This window comes from Prunus persica, chromosome G8 (assembly GCF_000346465.2).
Source record: "Prunus persica cultivar Lovell chromosome G8, Prunus_persica_NCBIv2, whole genome shotgun sequence".
Taxonomy (NCBI): domain Eukaryota; kingdom Viridiplantae; phylum Streptophyta; class Magnoliopsida; order Rosales; family Rosaceae; genus Prunus; species Prunus persica.
Window position 1 is genome coordinate 12,173,079 of NC_034016.1, and position 27,634 is coordinate 12,200,712.

At 37.5% G+C, this 27,634-nt stretch overlaps 2 protein-coding genes and 1 pseudogene across 2 annotated transcripts; 2 read left to right on the plus strand and 1 right to left on the minus strand.

Annotated features, from left to right (window-relative positions):
- The window catches only part of LOC109950867, an 11,199-nt pseudogene extending 8,962 nt beyond the window's left edge, over positions 1 to 2,237 (plus strand).
- On the plus strand, positions 3,403 to 13,855 carry LOC18766712 (V-type proton ATPase subunit a3). The gene is made up of 18 exons (XM_007199646.2): positions 3,403 to 3,907; positions 5,051 to 5,095; positions 6,146 to 6,265; positions 6,343 to 6,450; positions 6,625 to 6,735; positions 6,829 to 7,002; positions 8,096 to 8,233; positions 8,724 to 8,831; positions 8,942 to 9,049; positions 9,184 to 9,332; positions 9,853 to 10,006; positions 11,204 to 11,364; positions 11,450 to 11,656; positions 11,864 to 12,047; positions 12,147 to 12,230; positions 12,336 to 12,529; positions 13,156 to 13,215; positions 13,320 to 13,855. The coding sequence occupies exons 1-18, from the start codon at positions 3,773 to 3,775 to the stop codon at positions 13,522 to 13,524; spliced, it is 2,445 nt and encodes an 814-aa protein (XP_007199708.1). The 5' UTR covers positions 3,403 to 3,772; the 3' UTR covers positions 13,525 to 13,855.
- Positions 23,045 to 25,868, minus strand: LOC18767142 (cysteine protease RD19A). Its single transcript, XM_007201248.2, has 4 exons — positions 25,234 to 25,868; positions 25,023 to 25,142; positions 23,772 to 24,018; positions 23,045 to 23,601 (listed from the first exon to the last, which is right to left on the minus strand). Exons 1-4 carry the CDS (start codon positions 25,684 to 25,686, stop codon positions 23,318 to 23,320), a joined length of 1,104 nt encoding a protein of 367 aa, XP_007201310.1. The 5' UTR covers positions 25,687 to 25,868; the 3' UTR covers positions 23,045 to 23,317.

Consider the following 27,634-nt stretch of genomic DNA (forward strand, 5'->3'; position numbering starts at 1 on the left):
TATTAGTGCCAGGACTAGAACTTGACCGCCCAGCCTTGGGGAGTTTATGCTCATGCTGCTGAAAGCTTTCTCAGTGGTGCTTTCAGCATGTCTGTCAAGACGCTGAGCAAATCCTCTTAATGCTGCAATTACTTCCTGCACTTCAATGGTTTCAATGTCCCTAGTTTGCTCAATCACATAGTAGACTGGATCAAACTCCTTGGTTAAGCTTATTAGCAGTTTTGAACTATCCTCCCTTGGTCAGATCTTCCCCATATCCTTTCATGTGATTTACAAGCTCAAGTAGCTGAGTGATGTATCCAGACAAGATCTTATCATCCCTCATCCTGGTGTACTCAAAATCTCGACGCAGACCCTGCAACATGATGGATTTGACTTGCTTATCACCATGAAAACTCCCTGATGCAAGATATCCCAAAGCACCTTTTGAGGTTTTCTTCATTTGAGATTCTGGGGAAGATATCATCTGAAACAGCACCTTGGATAATACCAAAAGCCTTAGCATCCTTCATCAACAAGGACACCATCTCTGAATCTGATGACCCTTCTTCATCTACTTTTGAATCTGGAACCTGAAGACCTTTCTCAACCAAATTCCAGATTCCATGAGATTTGAAAATTGTTCTCATTCGAATCTTCCAAAACTCATAGTTCTCCCCATTGAATATTGGAGCTCTAAGATCACTCCCTCCTGACCCAGCCATCTGAGACCAGACTCAATGAGTTGAGAGTTGGAAATTTCTCGTTGGATTTCCAGACTCAGCTCCCACAGCTTCAACGCCCTCTATCCAGATCCAACCTACGCACCTGATACCATGTTGAATATTTGGATTGCAAAGGGAGCAAGAAATGTACAGAGAGAGAGAGAGAGAGAGAGAGCAGAGAGCCTTAGATTGTTCTAACAGAATGCTCACACTGCATGAACATTCCAGCAGAGCTTATATTCCTTCATGACTATATCATGTTCTCTTACATCAGTAGATTCAAATCTAACGGTTTGTAATAGTAAGCCAATGTGAATATGACACATGGCAATACACAGCTGTCCTAACAGCTGGGAATTCAAAACAGACTCAAGCATTACACCTGGCATATAAGCACAAGGCACTCAGCTAATACAAAGATTAGAACAGATTAAATATAAACTGACTTAGAACTTACTAACTAATCTGAAATTAGCTAGACAGTTTACATTTTAACAAGCATAGTTTTGCTAGACAACAAAGGGAGCTCTTCCCTTGTCCTAAAAAAAAATCAAGAACTTGGCTATTGTTGGACCTAATGCAAATGCCACAGAAGTTATGATAAACAACTATCATGGCATACCATGTAGCTATACAAGCACTTTTCAAGGGCTACAGAAGTATGTCTCCACCGTGAAATATGAGCGTGGGTGTAACGGTGTGAAATGTGATGATGAGAGACTTATTGGGGCAGCGGCTACAAGGGTTTTAAGAAAAGCTTGTAAACCAAGTTGTTAATGCAGAAAAAGGAAGAGTCATTTTGGTTATTATGTCAGATGGTCCAATTGATGTTTCTTTTGCCAAACATGTGAGAAAAATAGGAGGGATAATTTGGGTAGGATATCCAGGTCAAGCTGGAGGAGATGCCATAGCTCAAGTCATATTTGGAGGCTACAATCCAGGTTAATTTTTACACTCTTTAACCTCTTAATTGTTTCAATATGAGATTAGGCTTCACGAAATGGTAAAAATTTGTCTCAGGATTATCAATTACTGCAACTGATCATAAGTGTAATTTCTTTTTTACCACCATGTGTAGCTGGAAGAACAGCTTTTAGATGGTACCCTAAGGAAGGAGTATGCACAGTAAGTGCAAATGACAGACAAGAGAGGCAACACAAGCAGAAACTTCCTTGGAAGAACATACAGATTCTACACTGGCAAAACCATCTATGATTTTGGTCATGGCCTAAGCTATTCAACACTCACCAAGTTCATAAATCAGCACCTTCCACTGCGCTCATCCACTCGACTCCTATTTCCAGCCCACATGCTAACCTTCTTGTTTCCCACTCCACCACTCAACCGGTTTCGGATCCTACTTCTAGAGGCCTTTTTATTGACATATCAAGATTGCAGTGCCAGAAACTAAACTTTGATCTAGTTGTTGGGGTGAAGAACAACAGGCCAAGGGACGGAGGCCACGTGGTGCTAGTGTTCTGGAAACTGACAAGCTCAGGAAGTTTGGTTGGAGCACCAAACTTGAGTGTGTGAACGATTGATGTTAGCTGAATTCTTTACAATTGAACATGTTATGTTTGTCGCTAAATAATAAATCAACGTATTTGAAAGTTGGACATGCACTAAAAAAAATCTTGATTACTTTGTTTTAAGTTTCAACCACCCTTCAACCAGCTCACATTTTGGTCAAGCTTCTTGTTTGAGACCAATTCAAGATAATTCAATTCACATTATGTGCTTGATAGTTGTGTATATTCAATCAAATTAAGCTACCTTTTAGATGAGTTCATTAAATCCAAATACAACTAATGAACTAAATCCAAGTGCAACTAATGAACTAGCAAGCTCATGTGATTACTGTTTTGGACAGCTAGATATTTTTTTTTTTTGGGCTATCCTTAGTTAAGACTATTTTAAACTAAGAGATAACAAAACACTGGAGCTAATAACAGTTTTTTTTGTTTGTTGGGATAAGCAGCCAATAACAGTTGTAAATAGTAAAGGACCAGAAAGTATCATGGACACGTCTGTTGTTTCGCCCTCTCGAAGGAATCTCTAATTCCTGATAAAAACTCAATTTCTTTTAACTCCATTGAGAAAACTACATCTTATTGTTCTTAAGTAAATATGTTTTGAACAGTGCTTGGCTAGTACGATAACGTCTATTTGGGGCTATAAGTGATTTAAATTTTAATTTTTAAAAGTCCAAACCCGTTCGGTAAAACGGTTGAAAATAACTTTTGTCAAAGAATTGCCGTGAGCCAACGTCATTAGGAAACCCAATTGGTTTTGGACCATGCCAACCATGTGGAGTAATATTTAAATAATTTTTAATTCTAATGATGCTTTAACTTCTATCCTAATTTCATTTTGATCATTAAACTTGTTTTTGAATCAATTGGTCCTCCAATTCTTGTACGTGTCCTATTTTAGTTATTTTGTCAATTATTTTGTCTATTTAGAAAGTAAAACCATCAATTTACATACAATTATTCTCCAAATACATACGAGAATTTGAGAACTAAAGTAACTCAAAAACGAATTACATAACCAAAATATAACTTGGGTATAAATTCAGAACCAGGTTAAAATCCCATTGAATACCAACACTTTATCTTTTATCCATTAATTTAACCAAATAACCAAAAAAAAAAAAAAACAAAGGGGAAACTATATAAATATCCTGACAAGAACACAATAATCACGTCGCACCAAAAAAATATTAATTTAATTGAGAATGACTGTCGAATCCGATTAGGAAAATAAATAAAAAATTGGAAAAGGAACAAAAGATCCAGAGGCCTTGAGAAATTTCCCACAAAACCTTCCCCAACAAACAAAAATTAGAGAGAGGAGAGAGAGGGCGCCGGGTGACGTGGAAGATCCGTGTGGCCCAGCGCTAAGGAGAAGCAGAGGAAAGCAAAGCAAAATTACAGTGGAGATCAGTTCATTATTTGATCTCTCATCTCTCTCTTGTGTGCGTGTGGTTTTTGACACTGTTTCACACAACAATTACACAAACACACAACCACAGACTCTGAGATTGAGAGAGAGAGAAGAGAGAGAGAATGGGAGAGTGCTGTCCTCCGATGGATCTGTTCAGGTCGGAGCCTATGCAGCTCGTCCAGATCATCATCCCCATCGAGTCTGCTCACCTCACTGTCTCTTATCTCGGTGACCTCGGCCTCCTCCAGTTCAAAGACGTAAGTCCTCATTGCTCTTTCTCTTTCTGATTCTCAATTTTCTGTTTCAATTATGGTGAATTTTACGTTTTGGATTGATTTCTGTGAGAAAAACAAAAAAAAAAAACCCTAGCTTGACACTGTTTGTGATTGGAATTCGCAATTGGTTTGATTTGTGGAAGTGTTTTTGTTTTATGAGATTTAGGGTTTCAGTTTTAGGTAATACGACGATTGAATTGTTTGATCAGTAAGTGGTTTTGGATTCTTTAGCTTCTAATGGACTCAATTTCGGATTTTTGTGCAAAATGAAGAGTTTGATCAGTTGATTCGTTACCATTTATGTGCATATCGATCAAGCCTTTGCTGCTGCTGTTGCCGAGACTATCACATACTTTAGATGTCACGAAAAAAGAAACTTGATTATCAAAGTATTTAGCTTTATGATCACCTAATACATGATTATGGCATTCTTTTTAGTTCTCTTGGAAATTTTTATAAGTACCAGGACAACCCGTAGAGTTGTGACAGAACTAACAAACCAAAAGCAGCGGGTTGAAACTTGTGGTATTGTTCTGCTCACCAAGGATTGGTAGTTGTATGGGGTGGGTGGGGAACAAGGTGGCTCTCAATTGAGGGCTTTGATTGGTTCAATTTTAGTGGGTTGTTGACAATAGTTTAGATCTCTTTCATCTGAGCTATAGACAAAATATATGTATAAAAGAAGAAACAAGTTTTTTGTTAATTCCTATACCAGAATGTACAATTTTCTGTAAGTTTAAAGAACTGATGGTTAAGTGTAGAAAGTCCTGGTTTAGGTGGAGGAGTAAGAAGATGATGAGATACATAGCATCCTCAAATAAGGAAAAGATTTAGGGGTAAGCGGATAAGAAATATGAGGATTTCACAAGGGTTTCACCTATTTTATAATCAAGAGAGGCGTTAATACTTTTTACTTGGTTTATGCATACAATTTTGTGAAGAACTAATATCTGAAATTCATCAATGTGAATTTCTAGGTGTTGCATAGCTTGCTCTTATCATATGAAGCACTATGCTAGCTTCATTATTCGTCTTACTTAATCTAATAAATTGTTATGTTGCTTTCAGGATTTGTTTTTAAAGTTTTATCTGGAAACTAATGTTTTTGATGTCTCATTCTTCCAGCTCAATGCAGAGAAGAGCCCGTTTCAGAGGACTTATGCTGCCCAGGTGTGTTTATGTTCCTTAGCTTACTGATAAACCACATTTTTATTTTGCGTTGTGTATACCTTCAATTGTGTTGTCAGGGATATGATACTTCTCATTAAAAGAAAAAAATAACTTCTCATCAAAATCGAGTAGTAAGAATTAGCAGGAAAAGGAGGGAAAATCTCAACTTTAAATTTCTTTCCAATAGTTTATGTTGTCTTAGAAATTTCAAAATAATCTTTGGAGCTGTACTTTATTATTAGTTTTAATGTAAAAGGCCTTCTTAGATTGCCAACATAAATAAATATTTGGTCTTTTCTAATAATGTGTGTAGAACTGTACTATTGTTACCTCCTCCTTTGGAATGATTGATATTCAAGACATTGAACGCTCTATTGTGTCCACTACGCTGGCCATTTGGAGATTAATTTCTGACCCTTAGCATATCTTTAGAAGTTTATGGAGACTTTGAAACAGTCGCAAATATATTTTATAATACGAGTCAGGAACATGCAACTTTAACTGAAAATATTGACTACATATTAAGAAAGGGATGCACTTGGCTCAGTCAGCTATTAGTGGATGCAATCCTCAATGTAACCTATTTTACCTAAAGTTGGCGTTATAAAATGAACATAGAGTTCAGGTACATTTTTGGCTGTTCCCTCACCCCTTGGTGCATGCGAAGAGATCCTTTTGCATGTATGCATGCTTATGAACTTGTAAAGGTTTTTCAACTAAGCTCATTCTAATTGAATGGTCTTGTTGATAATCTTCTTTTGATATACACTTAATATTGAAGTGTGGTCAAGTTAGTTGTTCAAATAGTTAACCTCTCATATTGCCTATTTCTTTATATTCTTTAACATTTTTTGGCAACTTAGCTAGTTTTGCTAGTGAACTATTTTAGATTGTTGCGAACCTATAAAGAGTCTTGTAACCTGCACTGCATATCCTATTTATAAGGTGGCCAGAAAATTTGTAATGCACTTTCTTCGTAATTGTTGAAGTACCTAAAAATTATGTCTCCAATGACTTATTGATTGGTCATTTATTCATTCCCCTATGTAGATTAAAAGATCTGCAGAGATGGCTCGCAAATTACGTTTCTTCAAGGACCAAATGTTAAAGGCAAATTTGCCTTCTTCAAAGTCTAAAAGACAAGTTGACGTCAATGTGGACAACCTAGAGGTATAATAAGGTGTTTGGTGCCTAGCTAAAGATGCTTAATATTGCATGTTCTAACGCTAATTTTGTGCATATGCTAGGTAAAACTTGGTGAATTTGAGGCCGAGCTGATTGAAATAAATTCGAACAGTGAAAAGTTGCAGCGTTCATATAATGAACTGATAGAATATAAGCTTGTTCTGGAAAAGGTGACAGCCCTTTTTGCTTGTTCGGCCCAAAAAATATCTTTGCAACTCTACTACCATGCATCATGCATTATTCAGATATCAGAACATACTCTATCAACTAATGATGCGCTAAGTTTGGTGTTTATCTAATTTCATTAAGCTCTCAAGTGACTAAAAAAAATATCTTCCTTTCAGGCTGGTGAGTTTTTTCACTCAGCTCAAAGCAGTGCCGCGTTGCAGCAAAGAGAAAATGAATCCCGTCATATTGGTGATGAATCTCTGGACACGCCTTTATTACTGGAGCAAGTACAGACTTCAATATTGGTTTTATAGTATTAAGGTTAACCACAGTATTCTGCTTTTACTTAGTTCAATTCTTTTCGTTTGGCTATTGTGAAGGAAGCATCAACTGATCCATCAAAGCAAGTTAAGTTGGGGTTTCTCACTGGACTTGTTCCTAGGGGAAAGTCTTTGGCATTTGAGAGGATTCTTTTTCGAGCTACTAGGGGTAATGTCTTTCTGAGGCAGGCTGTGGTTGAAAATCCTGTCACCGATCCTGTTTCAGGAGAGAAGGTATGGACACATCGTTTCCTGCATTTTTATGTTCTTGGTACGATGAAAGGAAGTTTTTATTGTTCTTTTGGTACCCTTTATTATTTATAATATAAGGACAAGAAGCAATCAAATCTGACTGACTAGCTTAGTGTAACATAGTATACTATACAATCAACTCAACACTCCTACCCAATCAAGTTCACTTACAGTAAATGGCATATGCTCATTATGTTTAAACAAAAGAAGTCGATTAGAGAGCTTAGGTATCTAAAAACCTCTACCTCTTCCACTCTGTCATAAAAAACTTCTTCCTTTTCTTTTCAACCAAACAGTAGAAAGGATCTTGGGCTGGAAGAGTTGTGGGAGAGAGTTAGATTTGGTGCCCATTATGGGCATCTGTTTCAAATGAGTTTAAGGGGGTGTCTTTTTACTAGTTTAGTAGACAGGAAGGCTGCTGTGAATTGCCAAGCCATAAGATTATTCATGTCAAATGTGTTGTAACTTCTTATTCTGTATCTCTGAGTGGACAACTTGTCTACATCGTTGGATTGTTTCAAATTAATAGAAGGTTTCTTTCTCCTCCCAAAAAAATTCCAAAATGAAGCAAGAATTTCACACCACCAATGAGTAGTCACTTTCTTGGAAAATAGCAAAGGGTAGTCTTTCACTATTATCATTAAAACTGAATTCATTCATCTTATGCATTTGCTGTTACCTTCTGCATCTTTGCATAAGTCTTAGAGAGAGCTGTAGGTGGTGCTGACTTCTGCCAGTTCTGAGATGGGCCCTCTGATATTTGAATGGGATTAAATTTTTTTTGCTCGGTGATGACAATTTATCATCCTTGTTGCATTTCTGGCTATTCTAAATTTCTTATATTCCACATAATGGTCTCATCAACAAATATATTCCTTGTAGTGGGAAGTATGTCGATGTACATATACATAGTAAAAATCATTAGTTAGCAATGAAACTTGACAAAATGCAAACCTTTATGTATGAATACTGGATATATGGTTAGTTTATTATATAATATGGCACTGTTATTTGTCCATATGGTTTTTCTTTGTTATTGCACGCTTTGTCTTTGACTGTGAATTATGATCCGCAGGTTGAGAAAAATGTTTTTGTGGTATTCTACTCTGGAGAAAGAGCAAAGAACAAAATTCTTAAAATATGTGAAGCTTTTGGAGCCAATCGTTACTCTTTTCCTGAGGATCTGGGTAGGCAAGCTCAAATGATTACTGAGGTATGTACTACGGTTTCTCTTTGGATTATTTGGCCATGCTGATGCTTCCTTCATTCATATTACATTTCTGTTGTTTTCATGTGTGCTCTCATCTTTTTCTTTGCACGTTTTTTTTTTTTTTTTTTTTTTTTTCGGGCATGAAGTATGCCAATATATTATTGTTTATACTTTAACTAATTAGTGATATAGTTAGTTCGTTAACTTCTACGACACCCATGCTTAGAAATCCAAGTTAGCCTTTTTGCAGTTGTTACCTGATCGATTGACACATGAAGAAGTCCTCCTGGGCCTCGATCAGCATAGGCATTTTAGCAATTTTTTTTACTTCCAATTTTTATCCTACTCCTGACAATGATAATTATTTTAGGGTCTAAAATCATCGTTTAGAGCTTAGATTTTAAGGTTTAAATTCTCCGCTTTTGAGCTACCCGAAAACCTGGGAGTTAAGACCTTCATATCTTCATTTGACAACCATACATTTCAAATTCAGGTTTCAGGAAGAATTTCAGAGCTAAAGACTACTATAGATATCGGACTGTTGCATCAGGGAAGTTTGTTACAGAATATTGGGGAGCATTTTGAGCATTGGAACCTTTTGGTAGGTTTGAATTATTGTACTGAATGAAATTTATTCATTATTTGTGCGGAGAATGTTTGCTATATTGCAAAATGTCAAGCTATTGACGATGTTTCTTTGTACTCATGAAGGTGAGGAAGGAGAAATCCATATACCATCATCTTAACATGCTTAGCCTTGATGTAACAAAAAAGTGTCTTGTGGCTGAGGGGTGGAGTCCTATTTTTGCATCAAAACAGGTATCCTTTACTTACAAAAAAATTCTCTGCAGTATGATGAGTCCTCTTTCACCCAGTTTGAATTAAAAGGTTTGAACTATGACATACAAACCAAATATGTTATTGAGTTTCTTTGTTTGAATTGATTTGTGCAGATCCAGGATGCATTGCAGCGGGCAGCATTTGACTCCAACTCACAAGTTGGCGCTATTTTCCAGGTTTTGCACACACAGGAGGCACCACCTACCTATTTCCGCACAAACAAATTCACTTCTTCTTTTCAAGAAATTGTTGAGGCATATGGGTGAGTTCCGCTGCAATATCTTGCTATTTGGTGCTTCTTTATTGCAAAAGTTAAGATTCTAATTTTTTTAACCAAGGAAGGTATTATAAGAAATTTAATGAGTTTATTTGTTAACCACTGTCATTCTGGACTTTCCCTAGTAAGGTGTGGGGCTATATACTGAAATTTTTTATCCACTTTATGTAGTTATTGTGATTGATTTACTCTGCCATCTCTAGTACTTCCTGGCCATTATCATGTGAGCTAGATAATAGCTTGTTTTGCCAGGTAATATGGTGTAACAATCAAAGATTATAGTGTTCCTGAATCATCTCCCTCTTTAATTCTTAATGTTCCATCTAATGTAGCAATTAATGAAGATGTTTGAAGTGCAACATTAGTGACTTTAGTAAGAAAGCAACCCCTACGTTGCACTGATGCGAATTTTAGAATTTGAAAGCACAAATTGCAGTGTTATTTTATTGTTTCTGACAGAAATATACACAAGATTCCAAAATATTTTGTTTCAATGCCATTGCAGGGTAGCTAAGTATCAAGAAGCAAATCCTGCTGTATATACTATCGTGACATTCCCATTTCTTTTTGCTGTCATGTTTGGTGATTGGGGACATGGAATATGTTTGTTACTTGCGACACTATATTTAATAGGCAGGGAAAGGAAACTTTCTAGTCAGGTATTATTTATATATGCTTTGTAATCACTTATGTTGACATGTCCAATCTCAACAATTATATTGTTTCATTATGACCATCTACTTTATATCAAAGTGTATGATCAAAGATTGATGTATTCCCTACTGTCTTTTATGCTAGTTGGCTGTTCCATTTTTTTTGGTTTAATAAAATACCAGTGAATTTTCTCCTATATTTTTAGATATTATTTAGATAATATTCTCGTATCAAGAAAGATGTGAACCATTAGCCATTGTGACACTGACTGTATGTTGCTTATTGCCCCAAATAGTAACCAGTATCTGAAGGTCTCTTATGTGCATAATTTTGTATTCTTAGCCCATTAGGTGGTAGCGACTTTGTTCACTTTATCCTATCTTGTTATGCTCTTCAATGCTTTTCTTATTGTTACCGACTGAAAACCTGTTGGGTAATTATACTTGCGTGCAATAATCTTAATGAATGAGTTAGAAAACTTCAACCTTGGAAGATCCCAGTTTGCCTTCCCCTCCCCCCCTCCCCATCCTGTCAGGGTTTTGTGATTGTTTAATAAGTTGCACTACTGTGATAGAATGTGTCTTTTACCTCTATGATGTGAGGAGCAAGGCAGTGTTCTTGGTTATACAAGATTTAGTTTGTCGACATTTGAACATCTGATATTGCATACGCATGCTTTATGAATGAGTTAAAAAACTTGGACCTTAAAAAAATTGGAAGATCCCAGTTTGCCTTTTTCTTCCCCTGCCCCTTCCCCATCCCGTCAGGGTATTGTGATTGTTTAATAAGTTGCACTACTGTGATAGAATTTGTCTTTTACCTCTATGATGTGAGGAGTAAGGTGGTGTTCTTGGTTATACAAGATTTTGTTTGTCGACATTTGAACATCTGATATTGTCTAATACATGTGCTTAATAGAAAGTTTCAATTTCATTAAGCCTGCAATTCTGTCATTTTGCTTCTTCATGAGCATGTTTGTTCGGTGTAATTATCTTTTGAATTCATTTATTATGATTACTTTCCTCTTTTCACTTTGTTATTTGGAATCCAAAGGACATGAGGAACATCTTCTTTTGGTATGTAGGTTCTTAGCATTTTTCCTTTCACATGCTAGTTATATCTAGGAAGCAATTTTTTTATTTTTTATTTTTCATGTTTGTCTAGATGTAAGAATCTAACTACATATATTTATGGTTTTACAGAAGCTTGGAGACATCATGGAGATGGCCTTTGGTGGCCGCTATGTTATTTTGTTGATGGCAATTTTCTCAATCTACACAGGTTTAATCTATAATGAGTTCTTCTCTGTCCCATTTGAACTGTTTGGCAGCTCAGCATATGCGTGCCGTGATCTTTCTTGCAGGTATATGCTAAAACTTTGGATATGCCTCTGCTGCCTTCATGTTTTGAATTGTTTGTAATAGTCAACTGAAATCCTTTGTATGCAGAGACGCTACTACAGCTGGTTTGATTAAGGTGCGTCCCACTTACCCATTTGGCCTGGATCCTGTATGGCATGGATCCCGCAGTGAGCTTCCATTTCTAAACTCATTGAAGATGAAAATGTCAATTCTTCTTGGGGTGGTCCAAATGAACCTTGGAATTATATTAAGTTTTTTCAACGCCAGGTTCTTTCGAAGTGGAGTTAACGTTTGGTAAGCTGTGCTATTCATTGTTTTCTAATCGTTTTATTAGGGCTGTCATTTTGACCACTAAAGGCAGCAGGTGCATACACTGTAAATGTGAATAATTTTCATATTTACTGTGATTACTTACCTCTAGAGTCACATCATTAGTTTCTTCTATAGCCTGCTTCTGACCTTGTGTATAACTTGTATTGATTCATATGTTGCATTGCCCAGGTTCCAGTTTGTACCCCAGATTATATTTTTAAACAGTCTATTTGGCTACCTGTCCGTTCTCATTGTTATGAAGTGGTGGACTGGTTCAAAAGCTGATCTATACCATGTAATGATATACATGTTCCTAAGTCCTACAGACGAGCTAGGTGAAAACCAGCTTTTCAGTGGTCAGAGAACAGTTCAGGTAGCCTCTCAATCAGTTTTTTTTTAATTTTATTTTTATTTCTCTTGTAAAAGTGAAAACATGTGAGTATTTCTTATATTTCGTTTGTTCTTTTACCAGCTTGTGCTATTACTATTGGCTTTTGTTTCTGTACCATGGATGCTGTTTCCAAAGCCCTTTATATTGAAGAAGCAACATCAAGATGTATGTTTGTAGACATCCTTTCACTAAGTCCCTCAGTCATTTTGATCGTCACTTTTTCCCCTTATTTATATTCATCCACTGCTTCTGATGGTTGTGTTATTTCAGCGGCACCAAGGCCAATCCTATGCCCTACTTGAGAACACAGAAGAGAGCTTGCAAGTGAATTCAAACCATGATGCCCATGGTCATGGCGAGTTTGAATTTAGTGAAGTTTTCGTACATCAAATGATACATACAATAGAATTTGTACTTGGAGCAGTCTCAAATACAGCTTCATACCTTCGTCTATGGGCTCTAAGGTAGTTTCAGGAACTTTAGCTGTCATTCTTGGCTATTTTGGTGAACATTTTGATGTTCGCCTATATTCAGCCATTGGTGCACATGCATACATGTGTACACGTATGTATTTGTTTTTGTGTCTGCGGATGCGAGCTCATGTCTGCATTTGTTATGTAGGTATGTGTGCTTGATACTGATTGATTTCGATGTGTGTTGGCATCCTATGTTGAGAAGTGTTGAAATCAAAAACTTCTTTTTGGCATCAATAAGTTTAAAATTGAAGCAATAACAAAATTTTCATTAAGTTGTAAATTGTTAACTTTGCATGTTTGTCTGTACAGTTCTTTTTGATGTGCTGCTGAATTGTTCAACTCTGTATGCATGTATTTGTTTTTTATTTATTTAAGAAAAGTCATCAACTATCGGTGTTAACTGGGGCATTCTTTTCCCACTTGGTGACATGACATTAGCTAGATCCCTCATTATATTAATTGGCCAATTTGTTACTTGGTTTCTACAAAAAGTATTACATTCTTCTTTTGGCTGTTACAGATTAGGACATGGTCATGCAGAATATTTTTTATATATATATTTGCGCAATAAAAGCTAATTTTGTGTATTTGTCTTTTCTTTGTACTTTGTTCAGTCTTGCTCATTCAGAGTTGTCCAGTGTGTTCTATGACAAGGTTCTCCTGCTGGCTTGGGGGTACGTTTAATTCATTTATGATGCTGCTTTTGTTTAATTAGTCAGTCTTACTGGATATCTACGAAGGAAATCATAATTAACATATTGTTTTGTACATTGCACAGGTTCAACAACGTGATCATACTCATCGTGGGTATTATCGTCTTCATTTGCGCAACTGTCGGTGTTTTACTGCTGATGGAAACTCTCAGTGCTTTCCTTCATGCTTTGCGACTTCACTGGGTGGAATTCCAGAACAAGTTTTACGAGGGAGATGGTTACAAGTTCTATCCGTTCTCATTCGCATTGCTTGACGACGAAGATGAGTGATGCCCTAAAAGTCCTAGGCACTGTTTAAGCCGTGGAGTTGAGTGTGAATAGGTAAGAACCCAAGTTGATTCTTTCATTTGGACAAGTAGAAGAAGGCAATTGTGTTGCACCTTGTATGGGGAGGGGGGAAGTTATCGGTTGGTTTTCGAATTGAGCATCGCCCCTTTTAGCATGTTTATTTATTATTTGTTATTGGGAGGAATAAGCGAGTTTTTAGGGCCAGCATCATCTTAATATGTAGTGGCAATTGTGGCCGTGTGTAATAATGACGATATCTGATCATCTTTCTATTTATATAGTATTAAGGAAAACCAAAACTTCAAAAATTTACTACTCTCTGCCACAGTGCCATTGCCAACTGAGCTTAAACATGCTATTTGGTAACCTAGTTATTGACTAATATTAGATGTATTGTAGCTTCATTCAGAAAAAAGAAGTGCACTTTTAGGTGGAAGATGCGCTAAAAGGGATTTGCTGGAGGCGACGAAAGTTGAATTTTTTGTGGGTCAGCTTGTACTGAGTTCAAAACTTCAAATTCCAAATAAGTTAAAAGACTCCCTATGAGGCTGCCTGGAAAAAAAAAATTTGCATGTAACAAGGATAGCATTGTTTTGCAATTTCCGGTCAATAACACAATGATATGCGGAGAAGTTATTCTACGTGTTGTTGCTGCGTTGTTGACTATTGTTATTCGGAGTCTTGTAGTGGCAGAAAACAAGCTTGTTCCTTTTTATTTTTTCATGAAAGAAATAATAATTCCAAGGTAAGTGACTGGTACGGCTAAAGTAATTTCAGCAAACACTGATTTATTTTTTTATTTTTGGGTTGAGAAAAGCGTTGGAAGCTTGAGACAACAGTTGAACACCAGAGACACAAACAACGAACTCGAAGACTCGTAACATCAAATGACAAAAGCTTTTTCTGGGACTGAACTCTAGAAGTTGGAGATGAGGAGCTGGATGGCACCAAACAAATTACGACCATTGATATTATGGAGTGAATTTGTCGCGTACCCTCCAACCCTCACATACAACTTTTAAACCCTCACATACAACTTTTAAAATGAAGAATAATTCGGAATTTTGAGTTCAAATGCCGGAGATAAGATATTGGAGGAAACTAAACAAATTAGAAATTTCCCATTAATGAGGGGTTGATTTATTTGTTTAGCTCCCTCCAATTCTCACATACGGCTTTTAAAAGAGCAATGGATATCTTTGGAGAGATAAAGAAAATGTGGTACAAAAGATTCTGAAGACAGCGGAGCCATGGAGGTGAAAGGTTTTGGCCTTTGAAAGTTGTTGAAGTGCAAGCATGTATTTTACAAGGAAGTTCTCACATCTCAAGAGAAGAAGAACAAAGTTTCAGTCATGCACTTGTCTCTGAAAGCAAACTCTGCGTGCCCACATGATCGACACAATTAGAATCTCGTGATAAAAGACCAAAATAAATAAATAAATATTTTATTTGTTACATTTGATGAAAGAAAAAAAACATCACATTATGACTAAGGTCTCTGTAGCTTGGGCGAAGATGCATTTTCCTCCATGTAGTTTTCAACTGTCGTGATTTAACTCAGATAATTTATTAGTCGTTGTAATTCAAAGAAAAACAAATTAATTTCATCAATTTTTTCAACATAATTAGCGTGCGTAAATTCCAATTTTTAGAGGTGTAAAAACACCAGGCACATGCCAATTTTAGAGGTGTAACCTAAAACATGTTCTGATTGAAGCTCTAAAGCATGTTATTTTGAATCAGTGCAGGCGTTGTGGAAGGTGTTGAAGGGTAACCATGTATTCATAACTTGTAAATTTTGCGCCCATGCAAAAGCATTGTTGAACTTGAAGGAAGGACCCTGTGCCAATGTAATCAAAATCAAAAGCAATCTTGCCCAAGTTAAAACTTAAAAGTCAGTACTGTGAGGTGCAACATTTCCTACTGGAATAGCAGATTTACAATTGATTATTAGTTCAAAACCTAATACACCATGTATCTTAGAAAAAAAATCCCTGTTGTTTAAGGTTTGCATTTCAACCTTTTATTATTGTCAATCTAACAAAACTTTTTAACTTACTACTGTATTGAACAATTATTTTCAATATCAATGGAGCATTAGTTGGATTGGCCCAGACTTTTAGTGTGCTTCCAAATAGTCATGGGTAGACCTGTAAAATGGGTCAAGTCGAGCCAGCTTGACCCTAGATTTCATTCATAAGCTAAAATGGCATACAAAGATTGGCATGAAAATAGTAGCCTCATTAAAATCTTCATAGGAAAACTACATGGGACAAACCCCAGGATAGGAAAGAGTACCACACATGCCAAGGACTAACAGGAGAGTCTGACTCATACATCAAAAGACCATTACAAGAACAGAAAGAAAACCAACTAAACACCAACACAGTAGACCCACATAAGAGAACCGCATCACATCCCAACTGTCAAAAGAAGCCTCTTATGAGAAAACTCATAGTCTTTTGACCAGCACACAAACTGCAAAACCCATAACAATGAAAAAGGGCAACAACGCAGGCGCTAAAGCTGAAGAAAACTCCTTGGAAAAAAACAACCACACAAGCAAAACCCCATTGCCCACTTAACCTAAAGAAAGAGCATTTGTCAGATGGCAAGCCCACGAACACTCCAGCTACACACTAAGAGGGTGTAACGATCCGGTCCTAAATAAATTGGTAAATATTAATTTATTCAAATAAAAGACCGTTTTGGCCCCTAGAATATTTTATTAGGTTTAAAGTTGACTTTTTGACCGAGAAGGAAATTGGAAATTTTGACTATACCGTTGCGTAAAGCACAGTGAGATGAGTCCGTAGACACGTAGTGGGCTTGAATGGGAGCTGTGACGAAGAAGTTACGAGCAAAACATCACCAGTGGCACAATCTTAAATATTGCGAAAAGGGTTTGATAAAAGTCAGAAAAGCCCTCATTTCTCTCTCTCTCTTCCCTGTGGCGAAACCCTCCCTCCCGACTGTAGTAGCCGCGCGTTCCGCCGGCTGCCACCGCCACGTCCGGCCACCATTTGGGCCGGGACCGGTCCCAAAATGACTGGCCAAACTCCGACGTCCTTCCCCACCTGTTCTCTGACGCCAGCCGGCAGTGACACCGTCGGATTTTATAGAAAACCGACTAGTTTCGGGAGGAAAATTCCAGCCGCTCGTTCTCCCTCATTCGGTCGCCGTTTCTGATGAGTAAGGTATGTTTTCTCACTTATTTTTCATGATCTAACTGTTGGTTGGGTATGATTTCGTTAATTTTGAGTGTTGATGGTTCGATTTACGAATTAAAATTCGGCCAATTTTGGAATCGCGATTTCGGCCACTTCCAGCCAGTTTTTGGGGTAGGTCCAAGAACAAAAGTGGTTCCAAACAGGGTGTTATACTTGGGGTAGGAACCTTGAGCCGTGATTTTGAGAATTTCCAGTGATGCCTAATCGCTTTGGACACCCAAGCGCTGCCGGCTTGTGTGGCGACGCGTGGGCACAGTAGAAAAGGGGCATTGTGTCCCGATGCGATCCCCTTGTTGTCTTGAGCGCGTAGGGTACCGTTTGAGTCTCGAACGGATATCGCATACTGTGCGTTATCCGGGTTCGATAGGTTTGGACCGTTGGATAGTCTTAAAATTTATAATATGTTAATCTAGACATTCTTAGGATCGTATAGAATTCGACGAATCGTAAAACAGAGTCTCGGATACTCCGAAAATGCCAACTGTAGGGCTAGGTTTCTAGTAACCGTCCGATCGTGAGTGATCCAACCGTCCAATCCTGACCAAACTTGTAGGACGTCTATCCTAAACCTTGTAGAATCTATAAGGACTCTTGGATAGTAAAACGACGGTTATGGGCCTCGTAGGCCCGTTTGACCAAGTATGGGGTAGTTTGACCCTTAGTTGACCGTGAGTCTCCCGAGGTAGTTTTACCTGCCCAGGAGGATTAAAATGACCGTAGTGACATGTCTTGATCGTTAGTTGATTATGTGGGATTGGGATATTAATTTATTATTTTAAATCGGAGGGGGATTATCGGATGCTATATTGTTGTTGAGGTTTACACAATATTAGAAATCAATATATATTTATATATGTTTTTAAAGGTATAAAAAGAGTTTAGAATGTCAGTTTTAAGTGCTATACGAACTACCCTATGTACTTCCCCGGATATTGATTACACTGTAAGTACCACCATGTGATTGTGAGGTCTCACGTGGCGTAAGATTTTCCGGCGTTGAGACAGACCCCATACGTGGCGTTGGATGTTCCGGCGTATGGGGAGACTTTGTGATTGTTAGGTCCCACGTGGCGTAGGTTATCTGGCGTGAGAACAGACCCCATACGTGGCGTTACATGTTCCGGCGTATGAGGGAGATTATGTGATGGTTAGGTCACACGTGGCGTAGATTATCAGCGTGTTGATAGACCCCATGCGTAGCACTAACCACGTGGCGTAAGTTATCCAGCGTGTTGACAGATCTCATATGTGGCGTTGGATGTTCCGACGTATGGGGAGATCCTGTGATTGTTAGGTCCCACGTGGCGTAGGCTATTCGGCTTGAGGACAGACCCCATACGTAGCGTTGGATGTTCCGGCGTATAGAGGAGATTATGTGATGGTTAGGTTACATGTGGCGTAAGTAATCCGGCGTGTTGACAGACCCTATACATGGCGTTGGATGTTCCGGCGTATGGGGAGATTTTGTGATTACCAGAGAGATGAATAATGGTATTGTATGTGTTTGGAATCGGGATTTTAGTGGGAAAAACTACGTGTGGCTTGATCCCTTAATAAGGGTACGTAGGCAGCCTAGGGTAGTGCTTAGGTGCAGCCGCGGGCTAAACTTTACTTATGTTGTTTTAGTGAGTGGGGTGCTGAATTTGTAGTTGGTCTTGAAATTCGAATGAAAACGAGGCTTGATTAAAAAGTTATTCTATGTTGATTACAGTAGGCATTCATAAATAAGTTTGAGTTTGTTAAGCATTGTTTAATGCATTAATTTGATTCAAGAGCATTGCTGGCGGTTCTGTTTCGAGTTATTTGAAGGCCGGATGCCTTTTATGTGAATTGCATGAAGTTATATTGTGCGTGCTGCCTGTTGGGATATTAAATTGTGAATTTTGTGCAGGTTTAAATTTGGGGAATGTTCAATTTACAAGGGAGATTTTGCCGAAATTTCGGTAGAAAGTTTCGTGCCCTTATTCCTTTTTGGGAAAAAGGATATAGTTTGAGAAGTCGGTCTAACATCGGGGTGATGTCAGGAATTTCCACAGGATTGGTCTCGGGTTTCGGGAAATTTCGGGCGGGTCCTGTCAAAGGGACCCCTAGGAGACTCCACTAGAGCAGTCTCCTTGGCCTTATCAATATGAGCGCCACTACAGAAGCGTTTAGGGCTTACATAATCCACATCAGCCACTAATAGATCACCACATATAACCACTTCTTCTGGTTGCTTACGCTTCACACTAGTTTTACCCAGATACACTCCGTGAACTATCCTCGCCTTTTTGGGTATGCTACAACCCTTCTTCGGTAAACCCTCAGAGAGTTGGATGATAGGCATGAGAGCAAAACGGTCAGAGAGATCAGGCTCACACAATCCCCAGAAATAGCCCTATATAGCCAGGAGATATAACGAATCCAAAAAGAGCGCCTGCAACCTGTAAAGTAGACAAATTCTCCAACAGTGTAGGGGGTGCCTGGGAAGATACCTCCCTAGAGGGAATCTCCATAAGAAGAGGACCCAAGTTCTGACCAGGCGGGATTAGGGGAGAGGGATGGGGAGAACTTGGGAGCAAACTTCATCATCAATGAGGCCAGTTTGTTGGCGAAAAGAATCAGTAGCCTCAAACCCTGGTGACAACATGATAAAGTGGGAGGAGATGCAAAATCTGCAAACTCATCCTTATTATGAGAGTGAGAACGCCAAGAATGATCAATAGGGCTACCCTGATTACCCGAACCATCCAGTGAAAAAGTACCATTGCCTTTTAAAGAAGGGGGAAAAGTCGAGGAACGACGATCTAGAGAGCCAATGGGTTTACTCCATAATTAGTAATACCTTCCAAATTAGCAAAAACAGATGTCAATTGATCACGCAAACACGGAGTGAGAGGCCCATCGTGGGTTTCATATTTTTTAAGGCACACCTGAGTAGTAGAGTGACCAAGCCGCCCACAAGCAAAGCAATGATCAGGAAAATACTCATATTTGAATTCCATCATTTTCTCTCCAACCTCCAAAAAAGTGAAGTGACCGGTGTTTGACGGATAAGAGGTAAGGTAAGATTATAAACAACTCTTTTATAGATAAGAAATTTTTAAAAAATAACTCTTATTTCTAGAAATATTATTTATTAATAAACTGAATTAAATATCAGATCGGGGGTTTAAAATCATGGCCAAGGCCTTACCTTTTGCAAATTGGGCCGAGGCCCCTAATTCCTAACTTTTGGCAATTTTTTTAAAAATGTTTTCAATGATTATATGGGGTCTTGGAAATTAATCTCACTTTACAAATAAATCTTTTGATAAGCAGATATAGACTTAGCTAAGTTTGTTAGAGCTAATGTGCTCCCAACTCTGCACTTGAATGGAACTCCCCTTTCCGTAGTTTATATTAGATTAAAGGGAAATTTGCATAAATTCCACCTGAACTTTTAGGCATGTGCACCATTATCACCGGAACTTTTAATTTTTATTATTAACCACCTGAACTTTAGAGAGTGTTGCAATGTACCACCTATGTCTAACTCTGTTAAATTTTTCGTTAACTTCAAGAACGATTCCATCAATTCACTATAACTAAAAAAAACTTAACATTTTTAAAACTAACAGAATTTAAATTAATAATTTTTGTTCTTTATTAAAAACCTAACCTAAATTATCCCACGGTTTCTCCCATCCATTCAACAACTTTCCCCCTTTCCCAGTAGACCCCTCCCCCACCCTCTTACATATATCCAGGCTTTTGGGGAGATGGATTTCATGGATCTTCAAACCTTTAAATTAATTTGGCATTCAATTATGTTCTTTTTTTTATTATTCATAAGGTGAAATTTCATTCAGAAGTCAAAACGGAAATACACGAAAAAACCATACAAGAAAGGGCAATAGCATACAGAGAAGTACAAGAAGCAAGCCTCCCAGTAAATCAAGCCACCACGAGCATAAAGCGACAGCATAATACCCCCAAAAAAAAAGCTTCATCAGTAGGGGCAAGGAATCCCATCTCTAGTCATTACCATTACTAATGAGAGAAGGGGCTGATTAACCCGTCTGAGTAATGCACCCTCGAGTTGGCCTTCAACTCTTCAACAACCCACACCAAATATTTTATAGATTCAGTGGAGAGAGATAGGGATATGAAGTAGGGTGTATGCAGAGGGTGGGGAGGCAACTAGGCAATGGGGAAGAATTGGTGTTGGAAGGGGTGGGGAACGATAATTAGGTTAGGTTTATTATTTTATTATTTAAATTTGTTAGTTTTAAAATGTTAAGTATTTTAGTTACAGTGAATTGACGGAATTGTCCTTAAACTTAATGGAAAGTTTAACAGAGTTGGACATAGGTGGTACGTTGCAACACTCTATAAAATTCAGGTGGTTAATAATAAAAATTAAAAGTTTAGGTGGTAATTGTGCACATGCCTAAAAGTACAGGTGGTATTTATGCAAATTTCCCTAGATTAAAATAAAATATCGCTTATATAAAAAATAAAAATAAGAATAAATTTCTATAAGAATATATACAATGGAGATATCAAATATAAACTATCAAAATGGTTGATGTGTTTATTTGAATTAAAATTTCAATTCCAATGGTATTCTATTACCATGTGTGCTGCAACACTTTAAGAAAATAATCTAAAATATATCTTCGTTATTTTTTTTAATCAAATAGAATATCTCTTCTTAATTTCATTTGGGTTAAATGTCAAATCCATATATAATTGAGCCAAAGCCTATGGAATATACCAGTATCGTTCTCCTAGACTCTGTGGTTTAAGGAACTTGTGGTCAATAACCTTTGAACTTTGTGGTTCAAGAAATATATATATATAAAATTAAAAATTAATCGGTGCAACAAAATTAACAAGAAGAAGAATGAACAACCTCTATGAATTTCATTCCATTATCTTCTTTTACGAGATCAGACATCACAGATCATTTGCACTAGTGGATTGTAAATATAACATGAGAGATTGGTGAAATGTAAAAACCATGTTCTTTCAGCTCTAATTAGTCAAAAGAGTAAGCACCAGGCCTTATAAAGGCAACTGTAAATCCCCTGCTTCTTATTTATGTTTTTTTTGGTACTGAACGGACAAAGTATTATAGTAGATTTTTATGTACCTTTCCCCTCTATGATTTTTTTAACTTCTCCAAATAGAAGGAAAGTCCAACCTTTCCTTCATTCGAACTCAATCTTACATACTACAATCTTCATTTGACATTCAAATAGCCTCTACATTATTTTTTGATGTGTGTCATCCACTCGTATATCAGCTCTTTGCTTTATTATATCTCATTTTTCAGTTTGCTCAGTTTTCAACTTTCTTTTTGTGGTAAGATTTCTTTTGCAATAAATCTTGGGCTTAGGTTCGAGTCCAAGGAAAGGTTTGGAACAATTGCTCCTCCAGAAAAGATCTAGAGCAATTGTTCCTTCAAAAAAGATTTTTGGTTCAAATCCTAGCATCCGTGTAGTGTGTGTGAGTTTAGTATATTATTATCCCTCTCGATAGAAAAAAGAAAAAGAAAAAAAATTCTGCGCATAAGGTGGAAAGTACAATTTGAGGGATGTGCAATGGGTTAATCAATTGACTATTTTTTTCCTGTCATTAGAGACATACAGACATGTTTTCCTGTAAGTCGGAGGAATAAAAAGCAAAGAAATCAGCAACAATTGGAGAAGAAGACGGCAAGCAGAAAAACATTAACACATCTTTGGATTATTGTGATTGTTAAGATTAAACTAAATGCGAGTAAATGCACGAAACCTTTTAATATTTATAACTCAACTTATAAACATTAGTGTTTCAATGTTTCATTCATTCAGTGACTGCCTTTTTAGGAGCAAAATATGCGTGGCACACTGAGCAGTTACGAAAGTGCAGGCAAAATCAACATGTAGCCAAGTCATGCCCAATGTACCAAAATGCATGACGCAAAAGACCCAGTACCAGAAAGAATCAAAACTAGAAGCAATCTTGCTTTCAAGGTGGTATTTCCCACCACCCACACCCCACACCACCACCCCCCTAAAAAAAAAAGAGAGGAAAGCATTTCCTTTCGGAATAGCAGCTTTACAATTCGATTATTCAATTTGAAAAGCATAACACACTAAATATCTTACAAGAAAATCCCAATTGATTGGTCATATAATTCATTCAGGTACACATATTTGCAATTTTTATTCTATATATATATTTTTTCAAAAAATATAAAGAAAAGTAAAACTACCTGGGTTGGATTGACCCTTCTTTCATTTAGCGGCCCTATAGTTATAAACCCATATATAAAGTTGGAAGAACTTGCATTAACACCACATAAAAAAGGACATTTAAGCTGTTCCGGCAAACCCCAAGAATTATAAAGTACATGGGTGGTGCTATGTTTAGTTTTATGTTTTGCGAGGCTGACAGCTGACAGTGTCAACAACAATTGGAGTTGCCCAAATAAATGTCTCCGAACTTGTATATACATTACACACAGATATTCCAACTGCAATTATAAGTTTTTTTTTTTTGGGTCTGAAACTGCAATTATAAGTTGGGGTTGAAGCCTACTGTGGGTTGGTCTCAACAGATGCTGCAGCAACAGTTGAGACCATGGAGTCTACACCGCAGATATTACGGCCCTTGCAGATTTTGTAAAATCCCTTCTCTCCCCAGTTCTCTCCCCATGAGTTCTTTATGATCCAGTATGGCTTCTCTTTCATTCTGATGGGAGAATAGCCAGCTGCACCATAACCCACGAGCAGCACCCCATGATCCAATCTCTTTGAGCAAATGTAGGGGCATGACACTCCACCAACATATGTTTGCATGAACACTGCGTTGATAGCCACTGCATTCGAACAATGTACTAGTTAATAACAGGCATTCACCACTACAGGAACTCATATCAGTATTCTATAATGCTCTTAAATCATAAAGAGAAGATGAGCAGAAAAAATAAAATATCTTTACAATAGAACAAGGCAAAGAACAGAAATCACAAAATTAAATGCAAGTTACCTGCAAGAGGGCCATTTTTCACAAGGTTTGCAGCAATTTGTTCTTCATCAAGGGAGACAACACTGAAATTGGCAACCTTTGCTGCAATTTTGCTTTTGTCAAATTTGCAGCTTCCGCGATCAGTACCAGTGTATGGATATTCTTCTTCCTTCATTAGTCCACCAGCTTTGAGTGTGTACTCAAAGGCACTGTTCATGAGCCCGCCATTGCATCCAGAGTCGCATGAACCTGCCTCCTCTGGATCACACTGCAAGTTTTTCAGAAAGAACGCATAAGAAATATAAATTTAAGGACCTAACCTTTTTCTAGGACATCACTGAATGAATGAAACAGTCAAACAAAACAATGGCAATCTGTTAATGGTGCTACTGTTAAAACACAAGCACCATTCATTATGCATTTCTATTAAGGATAAAGACACAAGCACCAATCGACTGAACTGCTTCTGCATTATCAAGATAAACAATAGCAATAAAAACATTTCAGCAGCAAGAACACATTCTATTAAAAATCCTTCAGCACAGCAAGCAGATATATGACCATTTAACTTTCTACATCCAAATATAACTTCTTGCAACATCTCGTAATCATAGCTAAAACAAAAACCAATTTTATTTGTCATTAACTAAATAAAACCAAAATAAAAAACACACAGTTAATGTATTATCATGTCACCCCTGAACACCAATAAGGCAATAACCAAAACATATATAACATACAGCAGACACAACAATTACAAAATACAGGTATATTTCCTGCAAATTAGAAAACCCAACTCCGTGAACAATTACTACATCTCTACAATTTCTAACCTGTTCCATTCTCTTTGTGACATGTGTTGAGACTTAGGAACATGTAAAGACACTTTGACCCCAAAAAATGAAATTGAAAACACAGACACCGTCTCAGGTTTCGGTATAAATGCAATCAAAAAGTTGCAGTTTGTGACTTTCAGTACTGACAGGGTCAGCATGAGACAAAGACAAGCAGAAAGAAGAAGCTAACTATTCATCGTCATCCAGATTCCACGTGGGTCTCACATGGAGACCACAATCAGAGATAATTGGAACAAGACAATTGGAAGAAATATTCTGACAACAAAAATACCCTAAAACGGGACAATCGTAATTATTAATTACCGTGTATACGCCAATTAAAATAAAAAAATCAACCAATAGAAATCCCAATTTTCTTCATAAACAGAAGCACCAAATAATAATTCTTTTAAATTTTTTAAAGAAAAAGTCAAACCTCGTGATCACAATCCACAAGCTGCTGCTCACTGAGGCTCACAAGCTCTCCAGTCGCCAGAAAATGGGCACCTTCCAAAGCTCCTGTAGTACTGAAACTCCAGCACGACCCGCACGAGCCCTAATTTCACAAAAACCCAAATAACCCAATAAATAAACAAACAAATTTAAAATTAAAAAAATAACTTTTTACAATAAAAGCAAAAAAAGACCTGATTTTTAACGGCGGTGACAGCTCCACGATCCCTCCAATCAAAATCCTCAGGCAGATTCTCGGTCGGGAGAATCGGAGCCTTGGTGGCATCGGAAGGGAGCCTCAGCCCTCTGAGTCCGAGTTGACTCTTTCGGAACTCGGCCGGGGTCATATCGGAGAACCGAGTCACGCCGTGTTGAGCCGAAGGATCGAGCATCTGGTGTCGCGCGGCTCGGCGCAGGTTCGCCTTGAACACTTCGAACCTGTAGTCGTGCTCCTCCTGGCTCGCGTACGACTTGCCGAATTGGTGCTTGAAGAGCGAGAAGTGGTGTTCGGCTCCGAGCCGATGGTCGTGCTGGTGATCATCGCCGCCGTCGACCACTTGCCTGATCAGCGGATCTGCCCCGTCCGATTGCGCACGCGAGACGATCAAGAGAGAGAATGCGAGAAGAAGAGAGAGATAGCGATCCATGTTTACAGAGACCGATTGGTAGCTTTGGTTCTGCAGAGTTTGGTTTGCTTTATAAAGTCGACGAGGACCTTGGAGGTGTATAATCCTCTGCGGTCGGGTTTAAATACTTCGTATATCTGAACGGTTCACAGAGTGTCCCACCAATGATCGAGTATGATGGACGGTTTAGATTTTCTGAGATGAGATATATTTTACTGGTGTCGTGTAGGCGATAGTTTTGGGGTGTTTGCTTACGGGAGTGGGTAATGGGCGGGCGAATGGAGACGGGACACGTGGCGGTGTTGGAGTATTGGAGTTGAATGGTAGTTGGATAGTACCTTGCATTGCTTTTTGGTTTTGAATTGTAATTGGGTTAGATATTGTTTTGTTTTTGTTTTTTTGGGTTTTTTTTTTGTTTTTTGTTTTCTGGCTTGAAGATGATTGTTTTGTTGTTTCTTGGAGAAAATAATAAGAAACGGAGGGGAAATAGGGTGGTGAATGAAATATTGCGGAGAAATTTGTGATGGAAGAGGTTTGTTTTTGATATCAACTGAGTGATGGATGATGAAAGAGGTTGATTTCGAGATTCATTCACTTATAGGGTCAATGAAATTAATGTATATGAGAATTACAATAAAATTTATAGATATCAACGATTGATAAGGATTGAAAATTACATTTTCTATCCTCTTTTCAATCCTCATAGTTTGGCCTGATTTCTTATAGTTTAGAAAGTTGCTATCTCATATAATTTGGTTTAGTTTCTAATTTAGTGCTTGCATGGAACTTAAAGTGGAAACTTCAATTTCAAACCAAACCTCTTTAGAGGGGTACGATAGCAATTTTTTAAAACTCTATATACTAAAGAGAAAATTAGGCCAAGCTACAGAAACCAGAATTGTAATTTGGTCATAATATTCTACACACGCGTACATGAGCGATTGATGAAAATATAATTTAGAACGATAGTTGGATTGGGTTTTCTCCATTTGTCATGCTATGTTTTAACTGGACTTGTTAAATGATGAGGTCATAAACAGTTAGGCTGATGTGTTTGTTTGAGTTGTGGTGGGCTATCAAGAATGGCAAAACAATCTGTATCAAAACAATCTGTATCAATTGCTTGCAAACTAACAGGTTTTTAGCGTGGAAGTTATCAATTTATCATACAATAAACATTGCCAGTTTGTTCTGCTACATTTTAGGATTTGGTTTTAAGTTTGGAAGGCTTCAAGGGATGTTTGGGTTGTTGAGATAATGATTTGATGACACTAATTTGCTATCCTAGAAAATAACAAATTGCTAGATAGGGGGTGAACTTCTATAAGAAAACTAGATTTTTTGGAATCTTTGCTTTGTTTTAACCCTTTTTGTGGTCATCATAAGTCATAATGATTTTGTTACTTTTCATTCTATCTTGAATTGGATAAAAACTTACCAAATCCAATCACACGTGGTTATGCATTTTAACTTTCTCACATAACAATATCTGATTGGTTTGTGATATCGCCAGAGTGACAAATACCTATTACCACCTTGCATATATTTGTAAGGCTTAGTTACATACTTCTAATCTTGGGCGTTGGATTGCATTCATTAAATGTGTTGGTAATCTCTTGAATGCAATTCAACGCCCGAGATTAGAAACATGTAACCAATCCTTAACTTAAGTACTTATTGAAGAATCTCCCTTCAAATTACAACTATTTTCTACATAACAGAAAAGGATTAGGGCGTTAAGATTCCTTCCAACAACCAAGTATAGTGATTAGAAAGAGGATTACAACTTTTTTCTTTTTGTTTAATCAAATCCCAACCCAAACACCTCTCCTATTGTAAAACAGCTATTGTTTATATTTTGATTGCTCCAATCCAAGAATAGATACGTTTCATTCACACAGAACTCCGAAGTCCAACTGTAACCAATCACTATTTCCGATCCCAAAAGAAGCATAACTCAACTAAAATT